The sequence below is a fragment of the Balaenoptera musculus genome, chromosome 15 (genome assembly GCF_009873245.2).
Source record: "Balaenoptera musculus isolate JJ_BM4_2016_0621 chromosome 15, mBalMus1.pri.v3, whole genome shotgun sequence".
In the NCBI taxonomy this organism is placed as follows: domain Eukaryota; kingdom Metazoa; phylum Chordata; class Mammalia; order Artiodactyla; family Balaenopteridae; genus Balaenoptera; species Balaenoptera musculus.
The window spans coordinates 32,905,302-32,930,358 of NC_045799.1; the positions used below are offsets into that span (position 1 = coordinate 32,905,302).

At 40.6% G+C, this 25,057-nt stretch overlaps 2 protein-coding genes across 5 annotated transcripts in view; one reads left to right on the forward strand and one right to left on the reverse strand.

Moving 5' to 3' along the window:
- Nucleotides 1–1,835: 1,835 nt before the first annotated feature.
- TRMT6 (tRNA methyltransferase 6) lies at nt 1,836–14,206 on the reverse strand. 3 transcript variants are annotated; one of them, XM_036827178.1, is made up of 11 exons: nt 13,839–14,141; nt 11,174–11,301; nt 9,597–9,706; nt 8,953–9,044; nt 8,740–8,823; nt 8,350–8,474; nt 7,224–7,582; nt 6,744–6,829; nt 5,992–6,094; nt 5,803–5,889; nt 1,836–4,503 (listed from the first exon to the last, which is right to left on the reverse strand). In XM_036827178.1, exons 1-11 carry the CDS (start codon nt 13,874–13,876, stop codon nt 4,294–4,296), a joined length of 1,422 nt encoding a protein of 473 aa, XP_036683073.1. In that variant the 5' UTR covers nt 13,877–14,141; the 3' UTR covers nt 1,836–4,293. The 3 variants fall into 3 exon arrangements, with proteins under 3 accessions (XP_036683073.1, XP_036683075.1, XP_036683072.1); XM_036827177.1 differs by having other exon boundaries at nt 4,243–4,503; nt 13,843–14,206; XM_036827180.1 differs by lacking the exons at nt 9,597–9,706; nt 11,174–11,301 and having other exon boundaries at nt 13,843–13,917.
- Nucleotides 14,207–14,280: 74 nt separating this feature from the next.
- The window catches only part of MCM8 (minichromosome maintenance 8 homologous recombination repair factor), a 44,364-nt gene continuing 33,587 nt past the window's right edge, over nt 14,281–25,057 (forward strand). For both annotated transcript variants that reach the window (XM_036827256.1, XM_036827257.1), the window contains exons 1-5: nt 14,281–14,553; nt 17,938–18,084; nt 18,379–18,462; nt 20,476–20,558; nt 21,854–22,003. In XM_036827256.1, the coding sequence (XP_036683151.1) occupies nt 17,940–18,084; nt 18,379–18,462; nt 20,476–20,558; nt 21,854–22,003 (462 nt within the window). In that variant the 5' untranslated portion in view covers nt 14,281–14,553; nt 17,938–17,939. The remainder of the gene's footprint in view (nt 14,554–17,937; nt 18,085–18,378; nt 18,463–20,475; nt 20,559–21,853; nt 22,004–25,057) is intronic.

Consider the following 25,057-nt stretch of genomic DNA (forward strand, 5'->3'; position numbering starts at 1 on the left):
GTTTCTCCCTGGAAAGGGCATAACTACAGCTTTCCCAGCTGCTGCCTGTGGATCCACTTCTAATCAGCCTGCATCTAGGTGTGACAGCAATCCTCCCCTTTGGGATATTGATGGGTCTTGGCACACCCTCAATTGCTGGGAGCCACTAAGAACAAAGTCAGGGGTACTTAACAGCTTATCAGTTGCTCTTCAAGTAGCTTGGAGATCAGAAAGTCTTGAGAGACAACCAAGAGCTCAGACTGGGCTAATTGATGAGGTTTATCTCCTATATGAGACCATTCTGTCAAGACTGTGAGAGGTGGCTATTGTATCTAATGTGCAGGCACCAAGACTGAGAGTGAAGGAAAATAAACAGAGGAATATGTTCTAAACAAAAGAACAAGCAAAATCTCCAAGAACAGATCTTAATGAAAGAGATAAGTGATTTACCTGATAGAGTTCAAAATAATGGTCATAAAGATGCCCACCAAGGTCAGGAGAGCAATTCATAAATAAAGTGAGAACTTCAAAACAGATAGAAAATAAAAGTACCAAACAGAATAACTGAATATTGAATAATACAATAACTAAACTGAAAAATTCGACAGAGGGGTTCATAGCAGGCTCAATCAAACAGAAGAAAGGAGCAATGAACTCAAAGACAGTCCAGTGGATTTCATCCAGTCAGAGCAACAAAAAGAAAAAAAGAATGAAAAAGAGTGAACATAGCTCAGGAGACCTGAGACACCATCAAGTGGACCAATATACACATTATAGAGGTCCCAGGAGAAGAGAGAGAGAAAGGAGCAGAAAGCTTATTCAAATAAATAATGGCTGAAAAGTTCCCTAACTTGGAGAAAAAAAAAACAGACATCCAGATAAAGGAAACTCAAAGAGTACCAAATAAGATGAACCTATACTGACACACATTATGATTAAATTGTCAAAAGTTAAAGGCAAGGAGAGAGACTTAAAAGCAACAAGAGAAAAGCAACTTGTTACCTACAAGAGAACCCCCATAAGACTACAAGTAGATTTTTCAGCAGAAACTTTACAGGCCAGAAACAAGTGGGATGATATACTCAAAGTACTGAAAGAAAAAACTGCCAACCAAGAATACTATATGCAGCAAAGTTGTCCTTCAGAATTGAAGGATAGAATTTTCCAGACAAACAAAAGCTGAAGTTTATCACCACTAGATCAGCCTTACAAGAAATGCTAAAGGGAGTTTTTCAAGCTGAAATGAAAGCTACTAATAAGCTATTTAGTAACATGAGAACATATGAAAGTATAACATTCACTGACAAAGGTAAAATATATAGTTAAATTCAGAATACGCTAATATTGTAATAGTGGTGGGTAAGTCACATATAAAGACAAAAGTATTAAAAATAAGTATAACTACAATAATTTATTAATGGACACACAACATGAAAAAGACAAAACATCAAAAATACAAAATGTAGGGGGAGTGTAAAAACGTAGACTTTTTGTATGTGAATATATATCCAAAGAAAACGAAATCAGTATCTTGAAGAGATATTTGCACTCCCGTGTTCATTGTAGCATTATTCACAACAGACAAGATATAGAAACAACCTAAGTGTCCACCAACAGATGAATGGATAAAGATGTGGCATATATATACATTGGAATATTATTCAGCCATGAGAAAGAGGGAAATCCTGCCACTTGTGACAACATGGATAGACTCTGAGGGCATTATGCTAAGTGAAATAAGCCAAAGACAAATACTGTATGATGTCACTTATATGTGGAATCTAAAAAAATCAAACTCATAGAAACAAAGTAAAATGGTGATTGCCAGGGGCTGGGGGGTGGGGGAAATGGGGAGATACTGGTCACAAGGCACAAACTTTCAGTTATAAGATGAATACATTCCGGCGATTTAACGTAGAGCATAGTGATTATAATTAACCACAATTATATACCTGAAAGTTGCTAAGAGAGTACATTTTTAATGTTCTCGCCCCCAACCCAAATGGTATGTCACAGGTGGAGGTGTTAGCTAATGCTATGGTGGTAATAATTCTGCAATATATAACTGCATCAAATCAACACACTGAACACCTTAAATTCACACAATATTATATGTCAATTACAACTCAATAAAACTTCATACAATTTTAATGTACCTCTATGCTAAAAAATCTTCTAACTGGCACCACTGTATATTTCCAAGTACCCTAATCCAATGGAGAAGTAAGATGGACATTACATAATGATTTTGTCTTTACTTTTTGATGGCCACTCATTAAAGTCCTATTTCACATAGCTCTCCTGGTGACTGGATGTCTAGTAGTCATAGAATTACCCACTCATCTGCTCCAAAGGTGGATATCCAGTTTATAAACAAGACACTCTTGATGTGTGTGTATACACAGAAGTGTTTCTCAAGGAGTGGGTCCCGGTCCAGCAGCACTAGTGTCACCTGGAAACTTAGAAATGCAAATTTCCTGCCCCATCGCAGACTTAATACTTAGAAACTCAGTGGAGCCCAGCAATCTGTGTTTTAATAAGCCCCCCAGGGGATTCTGGTGCACACTAAATTTTCAAACCACTGAATTAAATCATCAGTACTCAAAGATGAAGTAAATTACATGAATGAGAAAACATAACAAGTAAAGGTTAACTCTGAGTTAACCTGGTGCAAAAGTCCACAAGTCAACTCCAGGGGCAGCTATATGGGTGCACAGGGCCTTGGCAGTGCAGACCCCCACACTGAATGGAATGAGATGGGACTTGAAAACTGGTTGAGTTTCAAGTAGGAGATGGTTCTAACAACAGTGACCAGTGGAGACCAGCCACTACTGAATCTAGTCTGTGCATATATTGTGTTCTCTTTGACCAAACTTGACTGGTTGCATGTTGAGTGACAACTGTTTGCAAGGACACATTCAGTGACGTGCCAACCCAGGCATGTTTTCTTACAAAGACCATGTGTCACAATCAGCTGAAAGCCAATGAATGCGGCATCACTGAGAGCATCATTCATGTAAGTCAGACGGATCATTGTAGGAAATGCTTTTATTCTTTAAAAGCAATTGTTTTAAGAAAAAGGAATCAGAACTGTAGTTGTTGGTTATCACACTGGCCATTTTTAGAATAGTACATGCTATTAGGAAAAAGCAATTTCTTTTTTTTCTTCTGAGATGCTCCTTGCTGGATGATCTGCATCTATTCTATAACAACATGAACAATACACACGATGAGCATGTTTAGTGAGCAAGACTCAGACTCTCAATGGGCAAGAGCCGTGGCTTCCTCTAAACACTTTTCTTGGCTGCAGATAACCAAATAATTTAATTACACTGTTTCAGAGCTTAGAAAGGCTAACCACCTAGTCATGCCAGAGCTCAACAAACCAGCATTAATAATCACCAAAAAAAGGCACTTTAAAATACATTTGACAAGGAGTGACACTAATGCTATGAGGACTGGTCTAAGCCCTGCACTAAACTTTGTTACAGTTCATATGGACAGTGTGTTCTCTCTGTCTCCATGTGGATGTGTGTGCACATATAAATATATGTATGTATGCGCATATACCAACATCCATATACATGTATCTATCTATCTCCATAAGTCTCTGGGGAGGGAAAAAACCATTTGTTTCCTTTAATAGTACACAAAAATTCTAGTCACTTTATTTGGAACAAAGAATGAGAGGACTGGCAAATTAATTCAAAAAAGTACCCTACAACACCTTTCTACTGACAAAAACAGCAGTAAAATAAATACTCAGAGCTTTTCTACGTCATCAACTATTAAAATAATAGAACATAAAATTTTTTAAAGTTTATTCCACTGGAGGGAAAAGGGTGGACATTTTTGGTACTGTTAAGTCTCACACACATTCATATTGCTTAGGTTGAAGAGAACATAATGAACAGAGGAAATTTCTTCCACAGACTCCTTCGTTTCAGTACTCAAGTTTCACTGATGGTGTGTTATTCCACTTGGCTTAACATATAAACAAAGTTTTGTATAAATATATTTCTTTGATCTCTAAATTCTCAAGATATTTGCGCAGAGCACTAAAAGTACTTAAGAAGATTTTTGTGAAGTAAACACAATTGGCCATATACCAGTCTACTGCTTACCCCAGGCTTGGGTATTCTGGCTCGAGGTTTTGACAGACGGAACCAATCTGTGTCAGAGGAGGACAAAAGGCTTACTTGTCCTTCCCACGAACAGGGGTATAGACATGTTCTCATTCTTAGGATATGAAAACACAATTAGTAATGGCATTTAAAGCTTACTTACTAACTGCATAATGTCTGAGAACAAAAATCAGAGCAATTTTTGAAAGGTTGAGTCAGACTCTGGGCACTTCCGTTTTTTAGCTGCTGGCTCTTCAGTCTTGTGTGATTCTAAAGTGCTGGTGCTGGATTTGAGACTGGGGTCTGCTTTAAGGTTGTCCATGGCAACAGTGAAGCCTGAGAGAAGGTACCCCCCACCTCCACTCATCAGTAGTTTGGGATGACTTCGATCTGGCAAAACCTAATCAAGACAGAAAGACAGACATTCATGTTTTCCTAAGCAGATAAAGCCATGTTAACAATACACATGCCAGAAATGAGAATTTAAACGACACAGATTCGCCTGAAGAGCAACCAATTTAATCAGACCAATTCCTAAGGAGGTCCATCTTTCACATGACAGTGCAGATAAAAGCGCAGAAATTCGTTTAAGTGATTTTCTTTTGAAATATAAAACTGAAACCATTTCTCTTAAACCTGAAGCAAGTTTCTGGTGGTGAAAGGGCAACTGGTTTGTGTAGTGCTCTGGGCCTGGTTTTCTCCCTCTTTCTTCATGGTCAACAGTGGAGCTGGGTCCATGGAGAAGTAGCTACTGGACATATACCCAGAGCCTTCCTTCTCCAACACTCTATATAAATTCTGTCAAAAATTCTTCTCTCCTGTTCCCAGAGCTAAATAAGATGACTACCATGAAGCACAGGGTTTCCCAGGTCTGCAGAGTGTCCTGGATTAAGTAAGATGTCCAGGAAGCAGGGCAGGGCCTGTGACAGCCATGGAGGTGCACCCCCAGATCTCTAAGAGGGAACTGGCTGTGAGCTGAGGCAACAGAAAGCCTCTAGCTGCTGCTTCTTTGAGATTCACACCCAGAGAGGCTATTCCAAGTTGATAACTGAGCATGGGTACCACAACTGGACCATTTCTGTCCAACACAGAACTCCTTTAATGGGCAATTTTTGCTCTGGGGCTCCTCGTCATCCTGGCTGAGACTTTCTCAGAGCAGCACTGCATGCCCTTCCTCCCCTCCCATCGTTCCTCCCACTTGTCACAGGCATCAGACCTGTATCACGGTCTGACAGCTCTCCCTGCCTAATCCCGCTCCCTCTTATCTTTCACAGGCATTTCTCTTACACTTTTAATTCTATCTTCGCATATACATTCCAGAGGACCTGAACTGACACGGAGCCCACCAGGAACTCTCGAACACTTGCTGCAAAGACATCCCAGCAGAAAGGAACGGGTCACTTTCTTGTCAGCCTAGGGATTGCTATTATCAGTTATTCCCTCTACAGTGATCTCAAACCACAGTCGTTTGCATTTTAAATGTCTCTGGACTCAGGTATCTGAGTAATAGACCATGACGTGAAAAAAGAAAAAAAGGGTCAGGAAAGGTCAGGGCACTTTCTCTGAGTTACAGACGTGAGACTCTTTCATCTCTATAGATAGAAACAGGGAGATCCCTATTTAGCAGCTTCTGGCACTACTGTGCAGAGCCAGCGACCCAGGAGAGCAGCTCCCAGGGACTGGTTGTGAGAACACATACCTGGTAATTTCTGAGCCAGGTTTCAGACAGCCTGAGATTGATGACCCCTCCTCTTTCCCGCAGTTTTGTGTAGCATTCCAACAGAGGCTAAAGGCATAAACAGAGTTTTGTTAATAATTATTTTGAGGGTGCAATTTGAGAAACAACATTCAGATGCAAGAATTCCTGTCCACTCTGTTTCAGTATTACCTCTTTATATTGACAGTAGACCACGAACGGCCTTGAAGGAGCCACAAAGTCCAGCAAAGACAGCAGCAGTGGAGTGGGATGGAAACGACTAGCTACAATTAAACTGCAAGGAAAATGTTAGACAAATTATTTCTCTATGTCCCCAAAGCAGAGCATAGGTTTTAAAATGCATTTAAAATATCATGTATTTATTTGCATGACTCACACAAGGAAGCACTTTAAATACAACATTCTAGAGATTCCAACAATAAAATCACGAGCTATTACTTTCTAAGAAACACAAACTGGATTATAAACTCTCGTGGTGCTTGGCAACTCTAAGTGGCCAACTTAGAGTTGGCAACTCTAATGACAGCCTTGATTTAAAAAAAAATCTGGAAGCAAATCCAACATTGTAATACTGGCTTTGCAGATACCTGAATCTGCCTTTCCTGTCAGGTTTTCCTTAGCCCATGCCCTTAGGCAGTATCACATCAACTGGAATGCCCCCCAACCTGCACCTAGCGGGACTACACAGCCCAATCTGATGTGCCATCATTGGAGAAATTTCAATTTCTTCTAAAACTCTGAAATCAGCATAATCAATTTCCCATCTCTGCCAGATGCAGCCTCCTTTCTTTAAAAACCCAAGACAGAATCATCATGTTTGCCCTCACTACAACCAAAATAGACAAGCAGACAGAGAACACTAATCTGCTTGAAGCAGAGCCCACGAGCACCAAGATGTCGCCTGTGTTCTTTCATCAACACACCCGTCTGCGTTTCTTTCACTCAGCAGAGCAGCAGCTTCTAAATGTCTTTTCTTCTGCTCTTCTTGTCTCCTCTGCTTTTCCTGAATCTTCAAGAAGAAAAATAAGATACCAACATACTGAGGTCATTCAGTCGGGTTTATGGAAACACTGGTCTGTCAAAACATTTTAACAATATTTATCAACTTGTACTAAGGCAACAGAAGGAGATCATTTATAAGGAAGCTGAAAACACATAAGAGAGCCCTTTGGTTATAAAACCACCATGCAGCCACCTATACAATGCTTCTGTATCCTAAAGCTCCATCCCAAAGATTAAATCACATGTGTGTACACTCACACACACTTTTTCTCTGTCTGTTTTGATATCTGTTATCTTGGGAGCTGATGCTCCAAAGCCAAATCAAATCTCAAGGCTTACATGAAGTTAAATGAAGCCCTGAGGAAGATATTGAGGGTAGTGGGAACTCTTAACATTCTTACATAATCCTTTCTGTTTCCTCTCTCTTTAGGCTCCTTAGAGTCTGGATCTTGAGATACAATTTCCATTGTTTCTTGTTCTTCTGGGTGATTGCTCTCTGGGGCCTCTGGCATGCTGTCTTCGTTCTCTTGCTCTGAAGTCTGTTTTTCCTCCAGTGTACCATTACTTTCTTCAACCGAAGCACTGTCTTTTGGCTCTGAAGATAACATCTCAGCAGAAAATGTTCCATTTAAGAGACTGTCCACTTGGTTGAGGGGGAATTCATAAAGACCACTGAGGAAAGATTTTGGAAATCCAAAACATGCTGTTGCTGCCCGAACAGGTCCACCTCCAGGGTACAGCTGAATAATGGAGCCAAAACCTGAACAGACAAAAGAAACAAATATCTGCTCAATGGAGGCGGCTCTAGACTATGCAACCCTCGGGGTACTCCACAGTAAGGAGACTGAAGGTCTCTCTGCTTTACGCTGTTCAGAGGTTGAAGGTGATGCACCTCCTCTGGGGGTCCATCTGGAGTCCATGCGTATTCCCAATGGGGGGTAACATAATTCTAAACAGGTACACAGGAAGTCTTAAAGAAGTGTACCCCCCTTGACACTACAGTAAAACCCTGTGATCATACAAATTTTGTATGTCACATGATTGGTGATTGGTTCTCAGCATCCCCCAAGTCCAATCTTTAAACAGGGCAGTTAAAAGTTCTTATCTTCAATGGGGTCATAAAAAGGGCAGTTAAATCAGGCTGTGTTGTACTCTTCTAGTACAGAATACATCCCTAGTATTCTTCCCACCCTATACTCTCAATTCAGGCCATTAAAATGAGCACCAGCTATCCAAGAGTTTAACTGAAATCACGGTCCTGGAGGTCCTAGCCAGTCACAGGCTTCAGAACCATCTCCACTGACACAGAAGTTGGAAAGGACACTGCGTCGGGAGTGCCAGCACAGCTCAGGCTGGGAGATGTGGGCTACGGAGGAAGGTCCCAGAGACTGGAGCTGTGCAGGCACACCCAAGTCATTTCATTCGCTTCCAGTAACTCAACCTCACTTTCCATGAGTTTGAATATTTTAGACCCCTCGACTCAAATTATGGTAGGGTTTTAATGAACTTGAAAACCTTAAATCTTACCTCCCATTCGTTCCATCATTGCACCCAGCACCAAGCCTGCACATGTTTCCATCACAATCATTTTATTGCCAGCACGGATATTTCCCAATGTCAGCATCTGGGCTAGTGTATCGTATCTCATGTGGCTAAGGAAAAAAAATGATTCATTCATTTATAGCTAAGCAAAGTCTGCTATTTTAATCATAATTTTTCAAGTTTTGTTTGTTTCATAAAAATGATGTTGATAAGATTATTGATTGCTTTGGAGGCAATAGTAAAAAAGGACTTACAATTTATGAAGTAGGAGGACACTTTATGCAGATGAGCAAGATTTTCATTTTACTTAAAATCATGACTTTCTTAAAGATATACTTTCCCCCAATTATACTTTTGAAAGGAAACAAAGCGTACTTAATTTTTCCAGGTTCTCTTGCATAATACATAACTGAAAGAATGCGGGTGGATGGCTTCACAACAGTAATCATGGCTTCATATCTGGGGGAAGGAAAAACAGAACATCAGTTTTAAAAAGCTAGTTTAAAAATATTTTATTTTTAATAATATATTTCATAAATCTATAAAAGATTTTATATTTTCATTTTTTTAAAAACAAAAATTACTTACTTCTTTTTCTTCTTTTTTATATATTTATCTTGAGCAAATTCTGTCTTGTCTCGGAATGTTGTACTATTTTCAATTAATTGCTGAACTATTTCCTATAAGAAAAGGAGCAAGCAGATTTCCTGAAACTTTATTTTCACAGCACAGATAACTTCAAAGGTTTCTTACCCCAGAATGTATCCAAAGGTCTGATTCTCCAGGCCCTTCTCCACAGAAGTCCAAATGGGTGAACTTTGTATTTTTATACTCTATCTAGAATTTGTATTAAAATGTAAGTACTTTAAACTCCATTTAAGTCAAAGTAAAAGAACAGACATATACAATAAAGGGAGAAAAGAGGTAAAGAAAACTGTCAGTCCTGAAGACACTGGCTGAAAACATTAATGAAAATGAACAAAGTTAAGCTCTGAGATGCACTAAATTATCAAATTCCCTTTTGCTAACACTATTAGTAATGTCATTCATTTACATTCCTGCCTGTAAGAAACAAAATCTTTGATATACTGAATTGCAATATACACTTCAAGCTATTTTTAACAGAAGTGTACAGTATTTTTACATTTTACCTTAGGAGAAGTCTGCTTTAAAATGCAAGCAATTTCCTAAATACCAAACGAAAACAAAACAAAAAATCCTTTGAATTTTACCTCGCCTTTAATGCCTTTGTCCTTTAAAGCTTTTATGTCATCTTGAGTAAGTTTCTGAGATTTCCCATCATCAATTATATTTCGATTATCAGTGCCCGCTTCTTTGGTCTCTAAGGAAGAAAATTGCTCTATGACACGTATGATCTGAAATTATTTAAAAATCTTTCCTATTCTAAGTTCGTATCCACATCCAGCCCATCAGCCACTTAAATCTGGCCTTCCAGTTCCACTGCCCCCACCCCAATCCACTATCCTTTCTTGTCACGACTACTCCAAGCCACTCACTCATATTCTTGTTCCTGCTCTTGTCCCCTTACAATCTACCTGACACCAAAGTTCTCTTTTTAAAATGCAAATTGGCTCATCTATTCCAACGCACAAAACCACAGTGGTTTCCAGTAGCAATTCAAAGATGATCCGCAAGGTTGTATATGACCTGGCCCCTGGCTACCTTTCCAGGGCTCATTTCTCAACCCCTGTACTCAGCCACATTGCCCTTCTTTCTGTTCCTTAGACACAGCAGCATGGTCTCAATGCGGGGCTTTGGCACTTGCTGCTCCCTCTGTCTGGAATGCTCTTGTGAGATCTCCAAGTGGGTGGATCCTTTCCATCACTCAGGGCTGAGCTCACCATCTCAGCCAAGTTTCACATCTTTCAATCAGCCTTCAGTACACCTCCCTGCTTTATCATCTGCACAGCACACATCACCACCTGAAATTATGCTGTTTGCTTATTTTTGGTGTCCCCCACTGCTAAATAAATTTTATGGGATAGTCTATCTAAGGAACTGCTGAAATTGCACTGCTTAATCATGTCTGGAACATATCTGGTGCTTAATAAAAACACGAATGTTGATTTAAAAGTATTTAATAAACTGGTTTGAACCAGAACTTCAATAGTGTTTTAATTATTTAATTTTAATAATTAAGTATTTTAATTTTATTAATAAAATATTTAAGCACATTTATTTTGATAAAAATTTAAGTATTTAATTTTAATTAGCAATAATACTAAAATTATGGGGTCGTTACTCTAACAGGCAAGGCACTGTTAAGAACTTCCTATGTGTCATATGATTGAACACTCACTACAGCTTGGGCATTAAACATGTTTATGGCCCTATTTTACCGATGAGAATATAAAACTTAGAGAAACTAAATAACTAGGTCAAGGTTACAAAGTAAGTGATGAAGCTGGAACTTAAACCTAGTCAGTTGAATTCAAAGCCAGATCTCTTATCCTTACCCTATATGCTAACTACCTCAAGAGCTGGTAACTTCTAGACACCAACAGGGCTCCACACCCACTCTTACAATGAAGCTGCAAGGATTCATGGCATCAAATACCTGGCCCAAGGTCGAAGAGCTGGTTAATGATGGGCAGGAGTCAGAACCCAGGTATCTCAAAGCCAAAGGCAGACCCTAATTCATTCCACCAAGCTACAGTTCTTAGATTATGAGTTTAGATTTCTTTGGGGACAGCCTGGGCTAGCATTCTAGAATTAATTCGAGTTGACAGGTTTCTGAGTAGCCAGCTCAAGAGCATCTATTTCATACATCCTAAGTAGTACAGTGCACCTGAAGTAGGCTCTTCCTTCTTCTTCTTAGGCTGAAGACTTCCTCCACTGGTAACTTCAAATGTGGTTCCATAACTATGGCCAATGACGTTATCCAGATAGAACCACTGTTTTTCAAAAGTTACTTTTCTGGGGAAGAAATGCAATCAATTAGCTGAATCTCATTTGTATTCAGTACAGGAACGATTCGTTCAACCTAGGTTATTTCATAATCAGTCTCTCTAAAGGATGATCAGCAGCATTATCTCTGACCATGAACCGAAAAATGAACTAGAGAGGATCGGGTTGGGGCCAGAAACACAAAACACTGCACAAAATTAATAAAGAAGCCACAAAAACACTGAATTTGGAATGAGGAACAAAGACAGAAGACATTCCTCTTCTGAGGCATTGGTCTGGCTCCAATTTGCACTGTTTGACAGGATGTCCAAACTCGCAGACTTTGGATTTCCTGAGTAGCAAGATTGCCATGCCACTGAGACACACACTGTGACGCCTCTTGTAACTTACACAAGAAAATCTCAAAACTGAACAATCATTGGGATGACAGGGATTTAACAAATTCCCTGGCCTAACTGGCCATTTTCTTTGAAAATCATCCAGGAAAAGCAAATGATATATACATATGAACATTATTGACAATCTACACATTTGTAAACAGTGCCTAACACTGATGAGGCTCTACTGAGGCCCAGGCAATCTTAGCTTTTCCCATTACCCAGATTTTTATCTTCTTACAATTTAAAAGGGAAATCCCACAAAAACAAAAAACTTTCCTTTCAAAAGACAAAAACTAACACCCACTGAGTGTCAATCAGGGGTTAGGTAGTATGTGCCAGGTGTTTCATACTTTTTGATTTAATTCTCAATTATGTAATCCTGGGACACAGCTCTTTCCAGATGAGCAAACTTGAAACTGAGGGAAAAGTGTCTTGCCCAAGATTCAGTTACACAGTAGGAGCTGGGATTCAAATCCAAGTCTGCCTGACCTAAAAGACTGGTTCTTTCCACTGCACCACACGATCTATCCAGCAAAGAACAAATGGATCTCGGGAAGCCCTGCTTAGCTTCAGGACATGGCCCATATCAACAGAACTCTGAATTCTGAAAGATGTACACTGGTTAACTTTCTTTATGCCCCATCCTACACCTTCTCTTTCTTTCTCTGTGCCCCAAGAGGCCGACCATGACAGAATGCACAGACCACATCACACAGGCTCCCTTGCTGAAGGCTTCCCACAATTCTAGACCCTTGGATGCATCACCAGTCTCTACTGGTTCTCTAAACCTTGTCACATCTCTGTATGTGTATGTGTCACATCTTCATTAAGTCTCCTTACTTGAACCACCTGAGTGAATTTCTCCAAGGTCCTAAGTATCCAGGCAGGGCCAATTCTTGCTCTTTGCTGGGTCCTCAGTGATTAACACATAACAGACACTCTAAATATTTGCTGACATGAATCCCCTCAGAGAAGCTGAAACTCAGCTCAGCCCAGATGTGTACCCTCCCCTGCCTCATCCTTTGAGTAGCCCAGTGCTAGCAAAACACTGTGTCTGAGCTGGGTTGGGTTTACCCTCTGGCAGCTGGTCTGATATGCAAAGAAGGGTATGTCACTCAAACTGATTGGCCTGACAGGAGGTCACTGCCCTAGTCAGGAAAGTGGGACCCAGTCAGAAGGACATGGAGCTACACCTTCCTTGGAGAAGAGGGGGATGTGCAGAGTCTGCTCACAGAGGCAGGATTGCTTCTGCTCAACCAGATGAGTGCAGCCCCGAGGAAAGAGTGAAGGGAGAGTCTGGCCTGGGATGTAGTTGAGCTCAAAGAGTCATTTTCTAAACAAAATGGAAACTAATGCTATGGCTTCTGCCAAGAAAACTGTTGAAAAGTGTTTCAAAATAAATGTCTAAAGAATACTTTTTAGAAATAAAGATGTTACTGTCTGTCTCCTTGGGAACGAAAAGCTCTTATCTAAAAGAGCACATTTGTAAGAAGCACACTCAAACAACCACATCTCACGATAAAGCAACTTAAAAGGACAATACGAGAAGGAAAAACCAAAGGTTCACCTGCACATGGAATCGTTCATCGAACTTATAACCTAAGGACTTTGCTGCACTGCTATACTTCAATTAAAAAGCTTAAATAATTAGTATTAGCACTTTACACATTTCTAATCAGAAATTCTGAAAAGAAAAAAGCACTCGTTTCAAGAATACAAAATAAAGTTGTGATGAGGGGGGCTCTGGAAGGCAAGAATGAGACTAGAGGGTGAAGGGTGGGTTCTGTGAGAAGACGAGAGAAGAACTCAAAACCTGGGGAAAGAACCCCAGGACAGGGGGTGGGGTGGGGGCCTGGAGAGAGGGGCGGAGCACCTGAGGGCCAAGAATGGGAAAAGGACCGTGGAAAGAGTAAGTGAGATGCTTAAGATAGAGGGCCAGTATGAGATCACGGAGGGGGGTTCTGTAGGAAGACAGAGGAGTGAGGGAGATCTCGAGGGCCAAGGATGGGATTCTGGGGGCAAAGGCCTCTGTGGGAAGATCCGAGAGGAGATGACGAGAGAGAGGACTGGGAATCCAGAATGGATTGGGAATCCAAGAATGGAACCCTGGAGGGAGAGGGTGTCCAGAAGATGGGGGCGGAGAACCCCTAAGGCCAGCGACCTGACTTACTTTCTCCGCTGGACTTGCACTGCTTTAAACACATCTTCCCGTTTCAGCACCACGAAGTCGCCGTCGCGGATGCGGTGTTCCCCGGGATGCGGTGGCCGTGGGCCCGGTTGCTCCTCAGAGCCCTCCATGACGCTCAGCCGGTCTCCAAGCTCCGCAGCGTCTCTCCAGTTCCCCGCGCTCTGCCCCTGGCCCTGGGCTGTAGCCGCTAGCAGCCTCACCTCCCACAAACCAAGAAGACTCAAAGCCCTCCGACCGGCACCGCCCCCACGTGCTGCGCGCCGCTTCCGCTTTCTGGTAAGAACCTCAGGACAGCTTCCGGGAGCCTCAAGGCTTCCGTCAGGCCGATCTTCTTGATTGGCTGCCCTCCGTCACGCCCCTCCGGTCTCGCCGCAGCTTCGGGCGGAAGTTGCGTCACAGAAGCGCCAAAAAAGAACTTGGAAAACTGGGCTTTGGTTAGCCGTGCTGTTGTGGCGCCCTGCTCTAGACATTTTCCGGCTCCCCTGTGCGGCCTCGGTGGAGAAGCTGAGGTCCCCAAGACGCTCCTACAGACGAGCTTCGATCCCGCGCGGGGACGTCAGGAGAGCTGAGGGTGAAGAGTCTGCGGGGCTTGGGCAGGGTCACCTGAGGAGCTCGGACCGCGGAGTCTCCTCTCTGCCCCGTCGTGCTTCCCCCCATGAACTAAGAGAGTTTTGGGACCTCCATCTTTTGCAAGTAAGAACTTAGTCTTGAGGAGACGTAAATGAAGTGGGGTATTTAACCAAGCATAGAAGCCCGACGGGTGGCTTTTACCCATTCTCCAGTCCTACCTCTTGCATTTATGTTGGAATTTTTACTAGTTGTTCTCACCATATTACCTCGTTTGAAAAAGATACGGCACGTAGCATTGTCGAAGGAGCACTTCAGCTTGGGAATGTGGGGACGAAGTTTGAGCTCAGTACTGTCAACAGACAACTTTGATCTTGATCAGTTCGCTTAATTTCTCTGGACTTCAGTTTCTTAACGTATGGTGTGGTCTAGATGATTATCAAAGCCCTGTTAGTGCCCATAACATGAACTTGTTATTAACTTATTTACGAATTTAAATCGCTTTAAATAAAGATGCGGATACTCTGTCTTGTAATGAATTGCACTACAGTCTATGGATATATTCTTATTTATTTTTATCCTTAGGATATGAAGTATTTTCTTTTATTGAGGTATAGTTGATTTATAATGTTATGTTAGTTTCAGGTGTACAACATAGTGATTCAATTTTTATAGATTATACTTCATTTAAATTTTTTTGGGGGGGCTGTGTCGGATCTTAGTTGCGGTGCGAGGGCTCTTCGTTGTGGTGCGCAGGCTTCTCTCTAGTTGTGGCGTGCGTGTTTTCTCTTCTTTTCAGTTGTGGCGCGCGGGTTCCAGAGCGTGTGGGCTGTGTAGTTTGCGGCATGCAGGATCTCTAGTTGAGGTGCGCGAACTCAGTAGTTGTGGCGTGGGGGCTTAGTTGCCCCGCGCCATGTGGAATCTTTGTTCCCTGACCAGGGATCGAACCCGCGTCCCCTGCCTTGGAAGTCAGATTCTTTACCACTGGGCCACCAGGGAAGTCCCTATTTTTAATTTCTTGAGGAAGCTCCACACTGTTTTCCATACTGGCTGCACCAATTTACATTCCCACCAACAGTGTACTAGGGTTCCCTTTTCTCCACATCCTCCCCTGCATTTATTATTTGTTGTGTTTTTGACGATAGCCATTATGACAGGTGTGAGGTGATATCTCATTGTGGTTTTGATTTGCATTTCTCTGATGATTAACGATGTTGAGCATCTTTTCATGTGCCTCTTGGCCATCTCTAAGTCTTCTTTGGAAAAATGTCTGTTCAAGTCCTCTGTTCATTTTTTGGATATTGAGTTGTATTAGTAAACTATTTTCTTCAGCAGACTTTATTTTTTAGAATAGTTGTAGGTTTACAACTATTGTTGTAAAAATTGCACAGAAAGTACAGAGTTCCCATATAGGTCCTCTTCCCTTCCCCCACCCCCAGTTCCCCCATTATTAGCATCTTGCATTAGTGTGATACATTTGTTGCAATTGATGGACCAAAATTGATACATTGTTATTAAAATCCATAGTTACATTAGGATTCACTCTTTTTGTTGTATAGTTTCGTGGGATTTGACAAATGCATGATTTCATGTCCACCCTTACAGTATCATACAGTATGGTTTCACTGCCCTGTGCTCTACTTATATGAATTATTATTTTTTTTTTTTAATTTTTTATTTATTTATTTATTTATTTATTTTTGGCTGTGTTGGGTCTTTGTTTCTGTGCGAGGGCTTTCTCTAGTTGTGGCAAGCGGGGACCACTCTTCATCGCGGTGCGCGGGCCTCTCACTATCGCGGCCTCTCTTGTTGCGGAGCACAGGCTCCAGACGCGCAGGCTCAGTAATGGTGGCTCACGGGCCTAGTTGCTCCGCGGCATGTGGGATCTTCCCAGACCAGGGCTCGAACCCGTGTCTCCTGCACTGGCAGGCAGATTCTCAACCACTGCGCCACCAGGGAAGCCCCTATATGAATTATTTTAAAACCCATTTAAAAAAATTTTTTTTTGGCTGCGTTGGGTCTTCATTGCTGTGCGCAGGCTTTCTCTAGTTGCAGCGACCGTTGCATTGCGCAGGCTTCTCATTGCGGTGGCTTCTCTTGTAGGGCACAGGCTCTAGGCGCACAGGCTTCAGTACTTGTGGTGCATGGGCTCAGTAGTTGTGGCTTGCAGGCTCCAGAGCGCAGGCTCAGTAGTTGTGGCACACAGGCTTAGTTGCTCCGCAGCAGGTGGGATCTTCCTGAACCAGGGCTTGAACTCGTGTCCCCTGCATCGGCAGGCGGACTCTCAACCACTGCGCCACCAGGGAAGCCCCTTAAAACCCATTTTTAAAGATCACATATTTTGATTTATTGCTTCTCAACCAGGAACTATCTTTATGGGTTTGAGTTTAATAAAAATGAGTATCTTGGGAATTCCCTGGTGGTCCAGTGGTTAGGACTCAGCGTTTTCACTGCTGTGGGCCTGGGTTCGATCCTTGGTCAGGGAACTAAGATCCTGCAAGCCACATGGCAAGGCAAAAAATAAAAAAAATTTTTAAAAATGAGTATCTCACCATGTACAAAGTAGAAAAAAGCAGGAAGGGATAAATAGCCCCCAAAATGATATTAACAAATATGGATATGCTTTCAGAAAAACTTTATTGCATTTCAACAAATTTATCTAAAAATTGCAAATAACCCATCTATCAGTATTGGCCTAGAAATGATCTTGCTTTCATTGTCGTTTTAGCACAGTCGTTCTAAATCTGGAAAATTAACTTTTTTTCCATTTTGGCCCCTACAGGAAAAGAAAGGTTGAAACATGTATGTACCCGTCCCACTCCTGTGCTTCCCCAGAAAGATCTGTCTTAGATGCCTATGTAAGAATATCCAGGGAGTTCCCTGGTGGTCTAGTGGTTAGGATTTGGTGCTTTCACTGCCGTGTCCTGGGTCGGGAAACTGAAATCCCACAAGCCACGCAGTGTGGCCAAAATAAAATAAATAAATAAATTTTTAAAAAAAGGATATCCATGTATCTCTGATAAAAGTGGATATGGCACAGCTGGATTGTCTATATATAAGGAGCTATGATGATATATTCCTAATGTCACAGGTCAGGATAATGTGCAGCCAGTGCTGCCCTGTAATAAGTCTCACAACACTACAGAGGTATCTTAGAGTTAATTATCTGTCTTATTTTCATTTCTATTGTGGGAGTTCCATGAAAACAGGTATGGTACCTTTCCTTATACCTTTTCTTATTTTTATCCCATGATAAATCCCATGACAAAAATAAGAAAAGGCATAAGCATTCAGTATACTTGTTTAAACATCTGTGGTATGCCTTAAAAAGAGATGAGGATTAGAAGAATTACTGCAGAGTGTTTGGGGTTTGTACCATGCTGTGCAACATTGCTGGTCTCAAACTAGAATATATATTAATTTTTCTTAGTAATATGTTAATACATTTTTAGGAGCACTATTTCTCCTATAGTTTTGATGAGGACTTTCCTAATCTCTATCTTTTAAAAGACATGAATGGAGAGTACAGAGGCAGAGGATTTGGACAAGGAAGATTTCAAAGCTGGAAAAGAAGAAGAGGTGGTGGGAGCTTCTCAGGAAAATGGAGAGAACTAGAGCACAGACCTGACGTGAATAAAGCCACAGGAAAACATCCTGGTAGGGGAGGCCAACAGTAGTGCAATTTTTTTTTCCTTCGTGAAGGAATCTGTTCATGCCTGTCATGAAAAGCAGTTTAACTCAAATTTGTCTGTCTTTTATTTGACATTACCCTTAAGGTAATATTTGGATGTTAATATCCAAAATTCTTACTGAAATCTGTAACTTAGATATTCTATTAATAACATGTCAGGGTCTCATTGTTATAAGGAGAAGCAAATAGGAAAGAAAAATGTTCTGTTTCTATTAACCTAGTATTCTGTTTTTGTGGTTTTGTTTGTTTGTTTTTTTCAGAACAAACCCCACAGTCTTTGCTACTACAATCAACGTTGGATCAATTCATACCATATAAAGGCTGGAAGCTTTATTTGTCAGAAGGTAGAGTTAAAAGTGCAAAAAGTACCATAAGTCTTATTTTCCTTAACTTTTTTTGGATGCTACATCTCATATTACTGTTCATTTGGCTTACATATATATATATATCTCCCCTCTTCTTTAATCTTAGTTCACCCAAACAATTGAATTATGTTTATGTTTCAAGAGCATAATTTTTCATTTTCTATTGGTCAGAAAAACAAACCACACTAGGTATTTCAGAAAGAGGATTTAATACAGGGAATTGGGTATACAGATAGAAGACTGAAAGACCAAAAAGGGAACACTGAGATAAACTCCCAGATAGTGTTAACTTTGGAAAGCAACAACCACCCTTATGCCTGAGGGAACAAAAGATAAGTAGTGCTGAGGTTATCAGAACCTAAGAATTCAAAGGAGGAGCCACAGCATAGCTGTGGCTTTGACCTTTGAGGGGCACCCCACAAAGCTGTGCTTGGACCTCTGAAGGATATCTTTCAGAGCTGTGCTCAGACCACCAAGGCGAATTAAGCAGGTTGCTGCTGGTAGTTCTGGCAGGAGAGTGGCATGGTTGGTGCTTAGTGCTGGAGGCTAGAACTGTAGCTATCCTCTGTAGCTGGAGAGATGCTGAAAAGAATTGGAAACAAGAATAAATTCCTTCCTGCCTGCTGCCTGCCAGTCTCTAAAGTTGCCTCTAATTGGCAGAATCTTACAGGAGTCTGGGAAATGCCTTGTGCAGATCTTGATCAAAGAATCACAAAGCTGAAAATAGAAGAGTAGGCTTGGAACCAAGAGACAATGACCAACACAGTTTGTGTAGAAACATAGTTAAGGAATCTCCTTTTTGTAATCCAGAACATCAGTTAACATCATACATCTGTCTGTATGGGTTTAGAGAATCATCTTTCCTGTGCTCTGATAGTATCATATGCTTGTTATGAGATATGGGTTTTGTGTTTATGTATATCTGTGTTTTTTTTTACCCACTGGACTGTACTGCTTAAGGGCAAGGATCTTGCCCCATACCGGGCAGTCAGTATTCATTTTGTGAATGAATGAAGTGCTTTACAAATGTTTTCTATATTGAGAGTCTGTTTTTCTCTGGTATATAGAAATGTTATGTTTCATAGTTGATGTGTCTTTTGTTGCTTTAGGATGCATTAGCCACCAACACCCACAATACTTCCCTAGCAGTTAGCTCAGAATACTAGAAGTGATCTTTGGACTGGTCCTAAAAATGGAGTTCACAAGTTGCCTTTGGCCAGTTGTACTTCCGAACTGCTTCATTGTACTGTTTCTCTGTGGGAGACCAATTCAAAAATGTTATAGAACTTCACAATGTGGAAGATAACTTTACAGTTTTGGGACCAGAGTCGAGTGGTAGTCTGCCTCTCCTGATCTCAGGAAAGGATTTGACAAATGGCTATTTGGACTAGTAGGATTTTCTTTGCAAAGAAGTAAGAGTTTAGTTAGTGTGCTAAGATTTGGCTTTAAAAAAATTTTTTTAAACCTCAACATATTTTATTTATTTATTTTTTAACATCTTTATTGGAGTATAATTGCTTTACAACATTGTGTTAGTTTCTGCTGTATAACAAACTGAATCAGCTATACGTATACATATATCCCCATATCCCCTCCCTCTTGCGTCTCCCTCCCACCCTCCCTATCCCACCCCTCTAGGTGGTCACAGAGCATGGAGCTGATCTCCCTGTGCTAGCGGCTTAAGTTTTCGCTTTATTATGTAAGCTGTTTGAACTAGTATATCTTACTAGGTGTCACAGCTCAATGTAAAGATTTTCAGATATTGGTGCTTTTAGAGAGAGACACTTCCTATCTGCATTTTAGATTATGCAGACCTAAACTTGTTTTAGAATCTTATGTTTACATTCTATACCAGTTCTTATCTAAATGTAATCAGACTGTACAGCAGTTAGAAGTCATCTACCATGTATATACTATTTCTTCTGTCTCATGAAAAATATACTTGTACGTGTGTAATTTTTATTAGTGCTGATGCCATATTTGTTGGATTAGTTTACAGTGACAGCTCTCCTTTTATTGAGAAGATTCAAGCATTTGAAAACTTTTTCACAAGGCGTATTGATTTATACGATAAGGTAAAGTTCTTGCATAACAAAGCTACTAGTCCACCTTTATGTGTCATCTTATTGAACAATGTATTTGAGGTGCTAGTGATTGTGGTTATAGACACTGGACTGCCTTGGTCCAGCTGCTAGCTTCCCACTTACCAGCAGTGTGGACTTTGGTGAATTACTTTCTTTTGTGTGTTTTCTCATCTATCATTAGAGTATGAGAGTATTATTAATACCTACCACAAAGGGTTGTTAAGAGACATAAATAAGTTAATACATTTTAAATATTAGAACTGTGCTTGGCACAAAACTTATAGTACTTATTATCACATATTCTTTTTTTAATTTTTGAATTTTATTTTATTTATTTTTTATATAGCAGGTTCTTATTAGTTATCTGCTTTATACATATTAGTGTATACATGTCAATCCCAATCTCCCAATTCATCCCACCACCACCACCCACCCCCGCCACTTTCCCCACCTTGGTGTCCATATGTTTGTTCTCTACATCTGTGTCTCTATTTCTGCCCTGCAAACCGGTTCATCTGTACCATTTTTCTAGGTTCCACATGTATGCGTTAATATACGATATTTGTTTTTCTCTTTCTGACTTACTTCACTCTGTATGACAGTCTCTAAATTCATCCATGTCTCTACAAATGACCCAATTTCGTTCCTTTTTATGGCTGAGTAATATTCCATTGTATATATGTACCACATCTTCTTTATCCATTCGTCTGTCGATGGGCATTTAGGTTGCTTCCATGACCTGGCTATTGTAAATAGTGCTGCAGTGAACATTGGGGTGCATGTGTCTGTTTGAATTATGGTTTTCTCTGGGTATATGCCCAGTAGTGGGATTGCTGGGTCATATGGTAATTCTATTTTTAGTTTTTTAAGGAACTTCCATACTGTTCTCCATAGTGGCTGTATCAATTTACATTCCCACCAACAGTGCAAGAGGGTTCCCTTTTCTCCACACCCTCTCCAGCATTTGTTGTTCGTAGATTTTCTGATGATGCCCATTCTAACTGGTGTGAGGTGATACCTCACTGTAGTTTTGATTTGCGTTTCTCTAATAATTAGTGATGTTGAGCATCTTTTCAGGTGCTTCTTGGCCATCTGTGTGTCTTCTTTGGAGAAATGTTTATTTAGGTCTTATGCCCATTTTTTGATTGGGTTTCTTTTTTTATTACTGAGCTGCATGAGCTGATATTATCACTATATTAACATTATATGCTTCCTCAAAGTATGTGATTGAATGCTCATACATGGTAAAAAAGCAATCATTATTTTCATACCTTAATATTTTATAGGATGAAATAGAAAGAAAGGGAAGTATTTTGGTGGATTTTAAAGAACTGACAAAAGATGACGAAATAGCTAAATTGATACCAAATATAGCAAATGAATTAAGGGATACACCTGAGAAAACCCTGGCTTGCATGGGTCTGGCAATACATCAGGTAAGTGTTGATTTTGTGAGACTGTTGTCAAAATTTTAAAGGAAGATTTCACAGTAACAGTACCTTCTCTAAAAGATTCTTAGTTTCTACCAACAGACCTTTGCTAGAACTGAAAGGTTGCTATCCTGTCAGAGGAAGACTTCATAGGCGTGGTGGGGTTTAGGGTGGGTCTTAAAGTGGTACTGAGGACTGGACATAGAGCAGAAGAGGTCAGGGTATCCAGGTGAGGGTTTATTACAAAGATTCGTTGCAAAGATGTATACACTGCTAGTGACCCAAGGCTGGGAACCTTGGCTGTTGTCTTCAGACTCCTCTTGCTCATTAGTTTTTTTTTTTTTAATTAATTTATTTATTTATATATTTATTTTTGGCTGTGTTGGGTCTTCTATGCTGCGCACGGGCTTTCTCTAGTTGTGGCGAGCAGGGGCTACTCTTCGTTGCGGTGCATGGACTTCTCACTGTGGTGGCTTCTCTTGTTGCGGAGCACAGGCTCTAGGCGCACGGGCTTCAGTAGTTGTGGCGCGCAGGCTCAGTACTTGTGGCTCGCAGGCTCTAGAGCGCAGGTTCAGTAGTTGTGGCACACGGGCTTAGTTGCTCCGCGGCGTGTGGGATCTTCCCGGACCAGGGCTCGAACCTGTGTCCCCTGCATTGGCAGGTGGATTTTTAACCACTGCGCCACCAGGGAAATCCCTCTCATTAGTTCTTCATGTCTAAACTACCACATCCTTTCACTTCTATTTCTAAAATATCTCTTAAATCCACCTCTTTTCCATGCTTACAGCCTCTGTCGTAAGACTTCATTATCTTTCCTTAACTGTTGCCATACATGGTAAAACATGATTTGTCCTTGGAAACTGTGGTGACTCTTTCCTGCCAAATGATATCCAAACCCTTTGTGTGGCATTGAAAGCCTTCCATAACCTGGTTCAACTTCCTCTCCCTGCTCTCCTAAATTCACTGCCATCCAGCTAAACTAAGCTCCCTCTAGGATGCTTACACGTGCTGTCCATTTGGCATAGAACACCCCTTGCCTCACATGTCCAAATGTCTTGGGCCTAACTCAGTTGTCACTCTGAAACCTTTCTCATGACCCCTTTTCAAAACTCACATGGTTTTTTGTCTGTAAATCTTTATGGTAGCAATTATAGCTGCATATTTGCATCTCATTTTTTCAGACTGGCAGCATACTGCTTTGTATACAAGTAGATGTTAAATATTTATTTTACTTAATGTCAAATGCCAAGGAAGTAAATATTGGTTATTTCAAAAGTCATCTTTATTTTCTTTATCTTAATCACTGAATTTGGAGAAGTAGAAAATATTTTTTCACCAGAATCCATCCAGAATAGCTTTGGGGGTCTACTGTAAGGACTTTTAATACTAGGTTTAGTTGACACAGAAGGGAGCAGACAGGGATGCTGGAGTTTTCCAGTCCAAGGACAGCAAAACCCCAGGTTAAACATAATCCACTATAAAATAAGTAATCATAATTAAATATCAGAATTTTAAAGGGCAGTTAGAGTTCTGTTAATATGCTGTTCTGAACTGTTTCTATTCTTTTTTTTTTAAATCAATCATCAATTTTATACACATCAGTGTATACATGTCAATCCCTATCGCCCAATTCAGCACACCACCATCCCCACCCCACCGCAGTTTTCTCCCCTTGGTGTCCATACGTTTGTTCTCTACATTAGTGTCTCTATTCCTGCCCTGCAAACTGATTCATCTGTACCATTTTTCTAGGTTCCACATACATGCATTAATATACGATATTTGTTTTTCTCTTTCTGACTTACTTCACTCTGTATGACAGTCTCTAGATCCATACACGTCTCAACAAATGACTCAGTTTCGTTCCTTTTTATGGCTGAGTAATATTCCATTGTATATATGTACCACAAATTCTTTATCCATTCGTCTGTTGATGGGCATTTAGGTTGCTTCCATGACCTGGCTATTGTAAATAGTGCTGCAGTGAACATTGGGGTGCATGTGTCTTTTTGAATTACGGTTTTCTCTGGGTATATGCCCAGTAGTGGGATTGCTGGATCATATGGTAATTCTATTTTTAGTTTTTTAAGGAACCTCCATATTGTTCTCCATAGTGGCTGTATCAATTTACATTCCCACCAACAGTGCAAGAGGGTTCCCTTTTCTCCACACCCTCTCCAGCATTTGTTGTTTGTAGATTTTCTGATGATGCCCATTCTAACTGGTGTGAGGTGATATCTCATTGTAGTTTTGATTTGCATTTCTCTAATAATTAGTGATGTTGAGCATCTTTTCATGTGCTTCTTGGCCATCTGTATGTCTTCTTTGGAGAAATGTCTATTTAGGTCTTCTGCCCATTTTTGGATTGGGTTGTTTGTTTCTTTCATATTGAGCTGAATGAGCTGTTTATATATTTTGGAGATTAATCCTTTGTCCATTGATTCGTTTGCAAATATTTTCTCCCATTCTGAGGGTTGTCTTTTCGTCTTGTTTATGGTTTCCTTTCCTGTGCAAAAGCTTTGAAGTTCCATTAGGTCCCATTTGTTTATTTTTGTGTTTATTTCCATTACTCTAGGAGGTGGATCAAAAAAGATCTTGCTGTGATTTATGTCAAAGAGTGTTCTTCCTACGTTTTCCTCTATGAGTTTTATAGTGTCCGGTCTTACATTTAGGTCTCGAATCCATTTTAAGTTTATTTTTGTGTGTGGTGTTAGGGAGTATTCTAATTTCATTCTTTTACATGTAGCTGTCCAGTTTTCCCAGCACTGCTTATTGAGGAGACTGTCTTTTCTCCATTGTATATCTTTGCCTCCTTTGTCGTAGATTAGTTGACCGTAGGTGCATGGGTTTATCTCTGGGCTTTCTATCTTGTTCCATTGATCTATGTTTCTGTTTTTGTGCCAGTACCATATTGTCTTGATTACTGTAGCTTTGTAGTATAGTCTGAAGTCAGGGAGTCTGATTCCTCCAGCTCTGCTCTTTTCCCTCAAGACTCCTTTGGCTATTCAGGGTCTTTTGTGTCTCCGTACAAATTTTAAGATGATTTGTTCTAGTTCCATA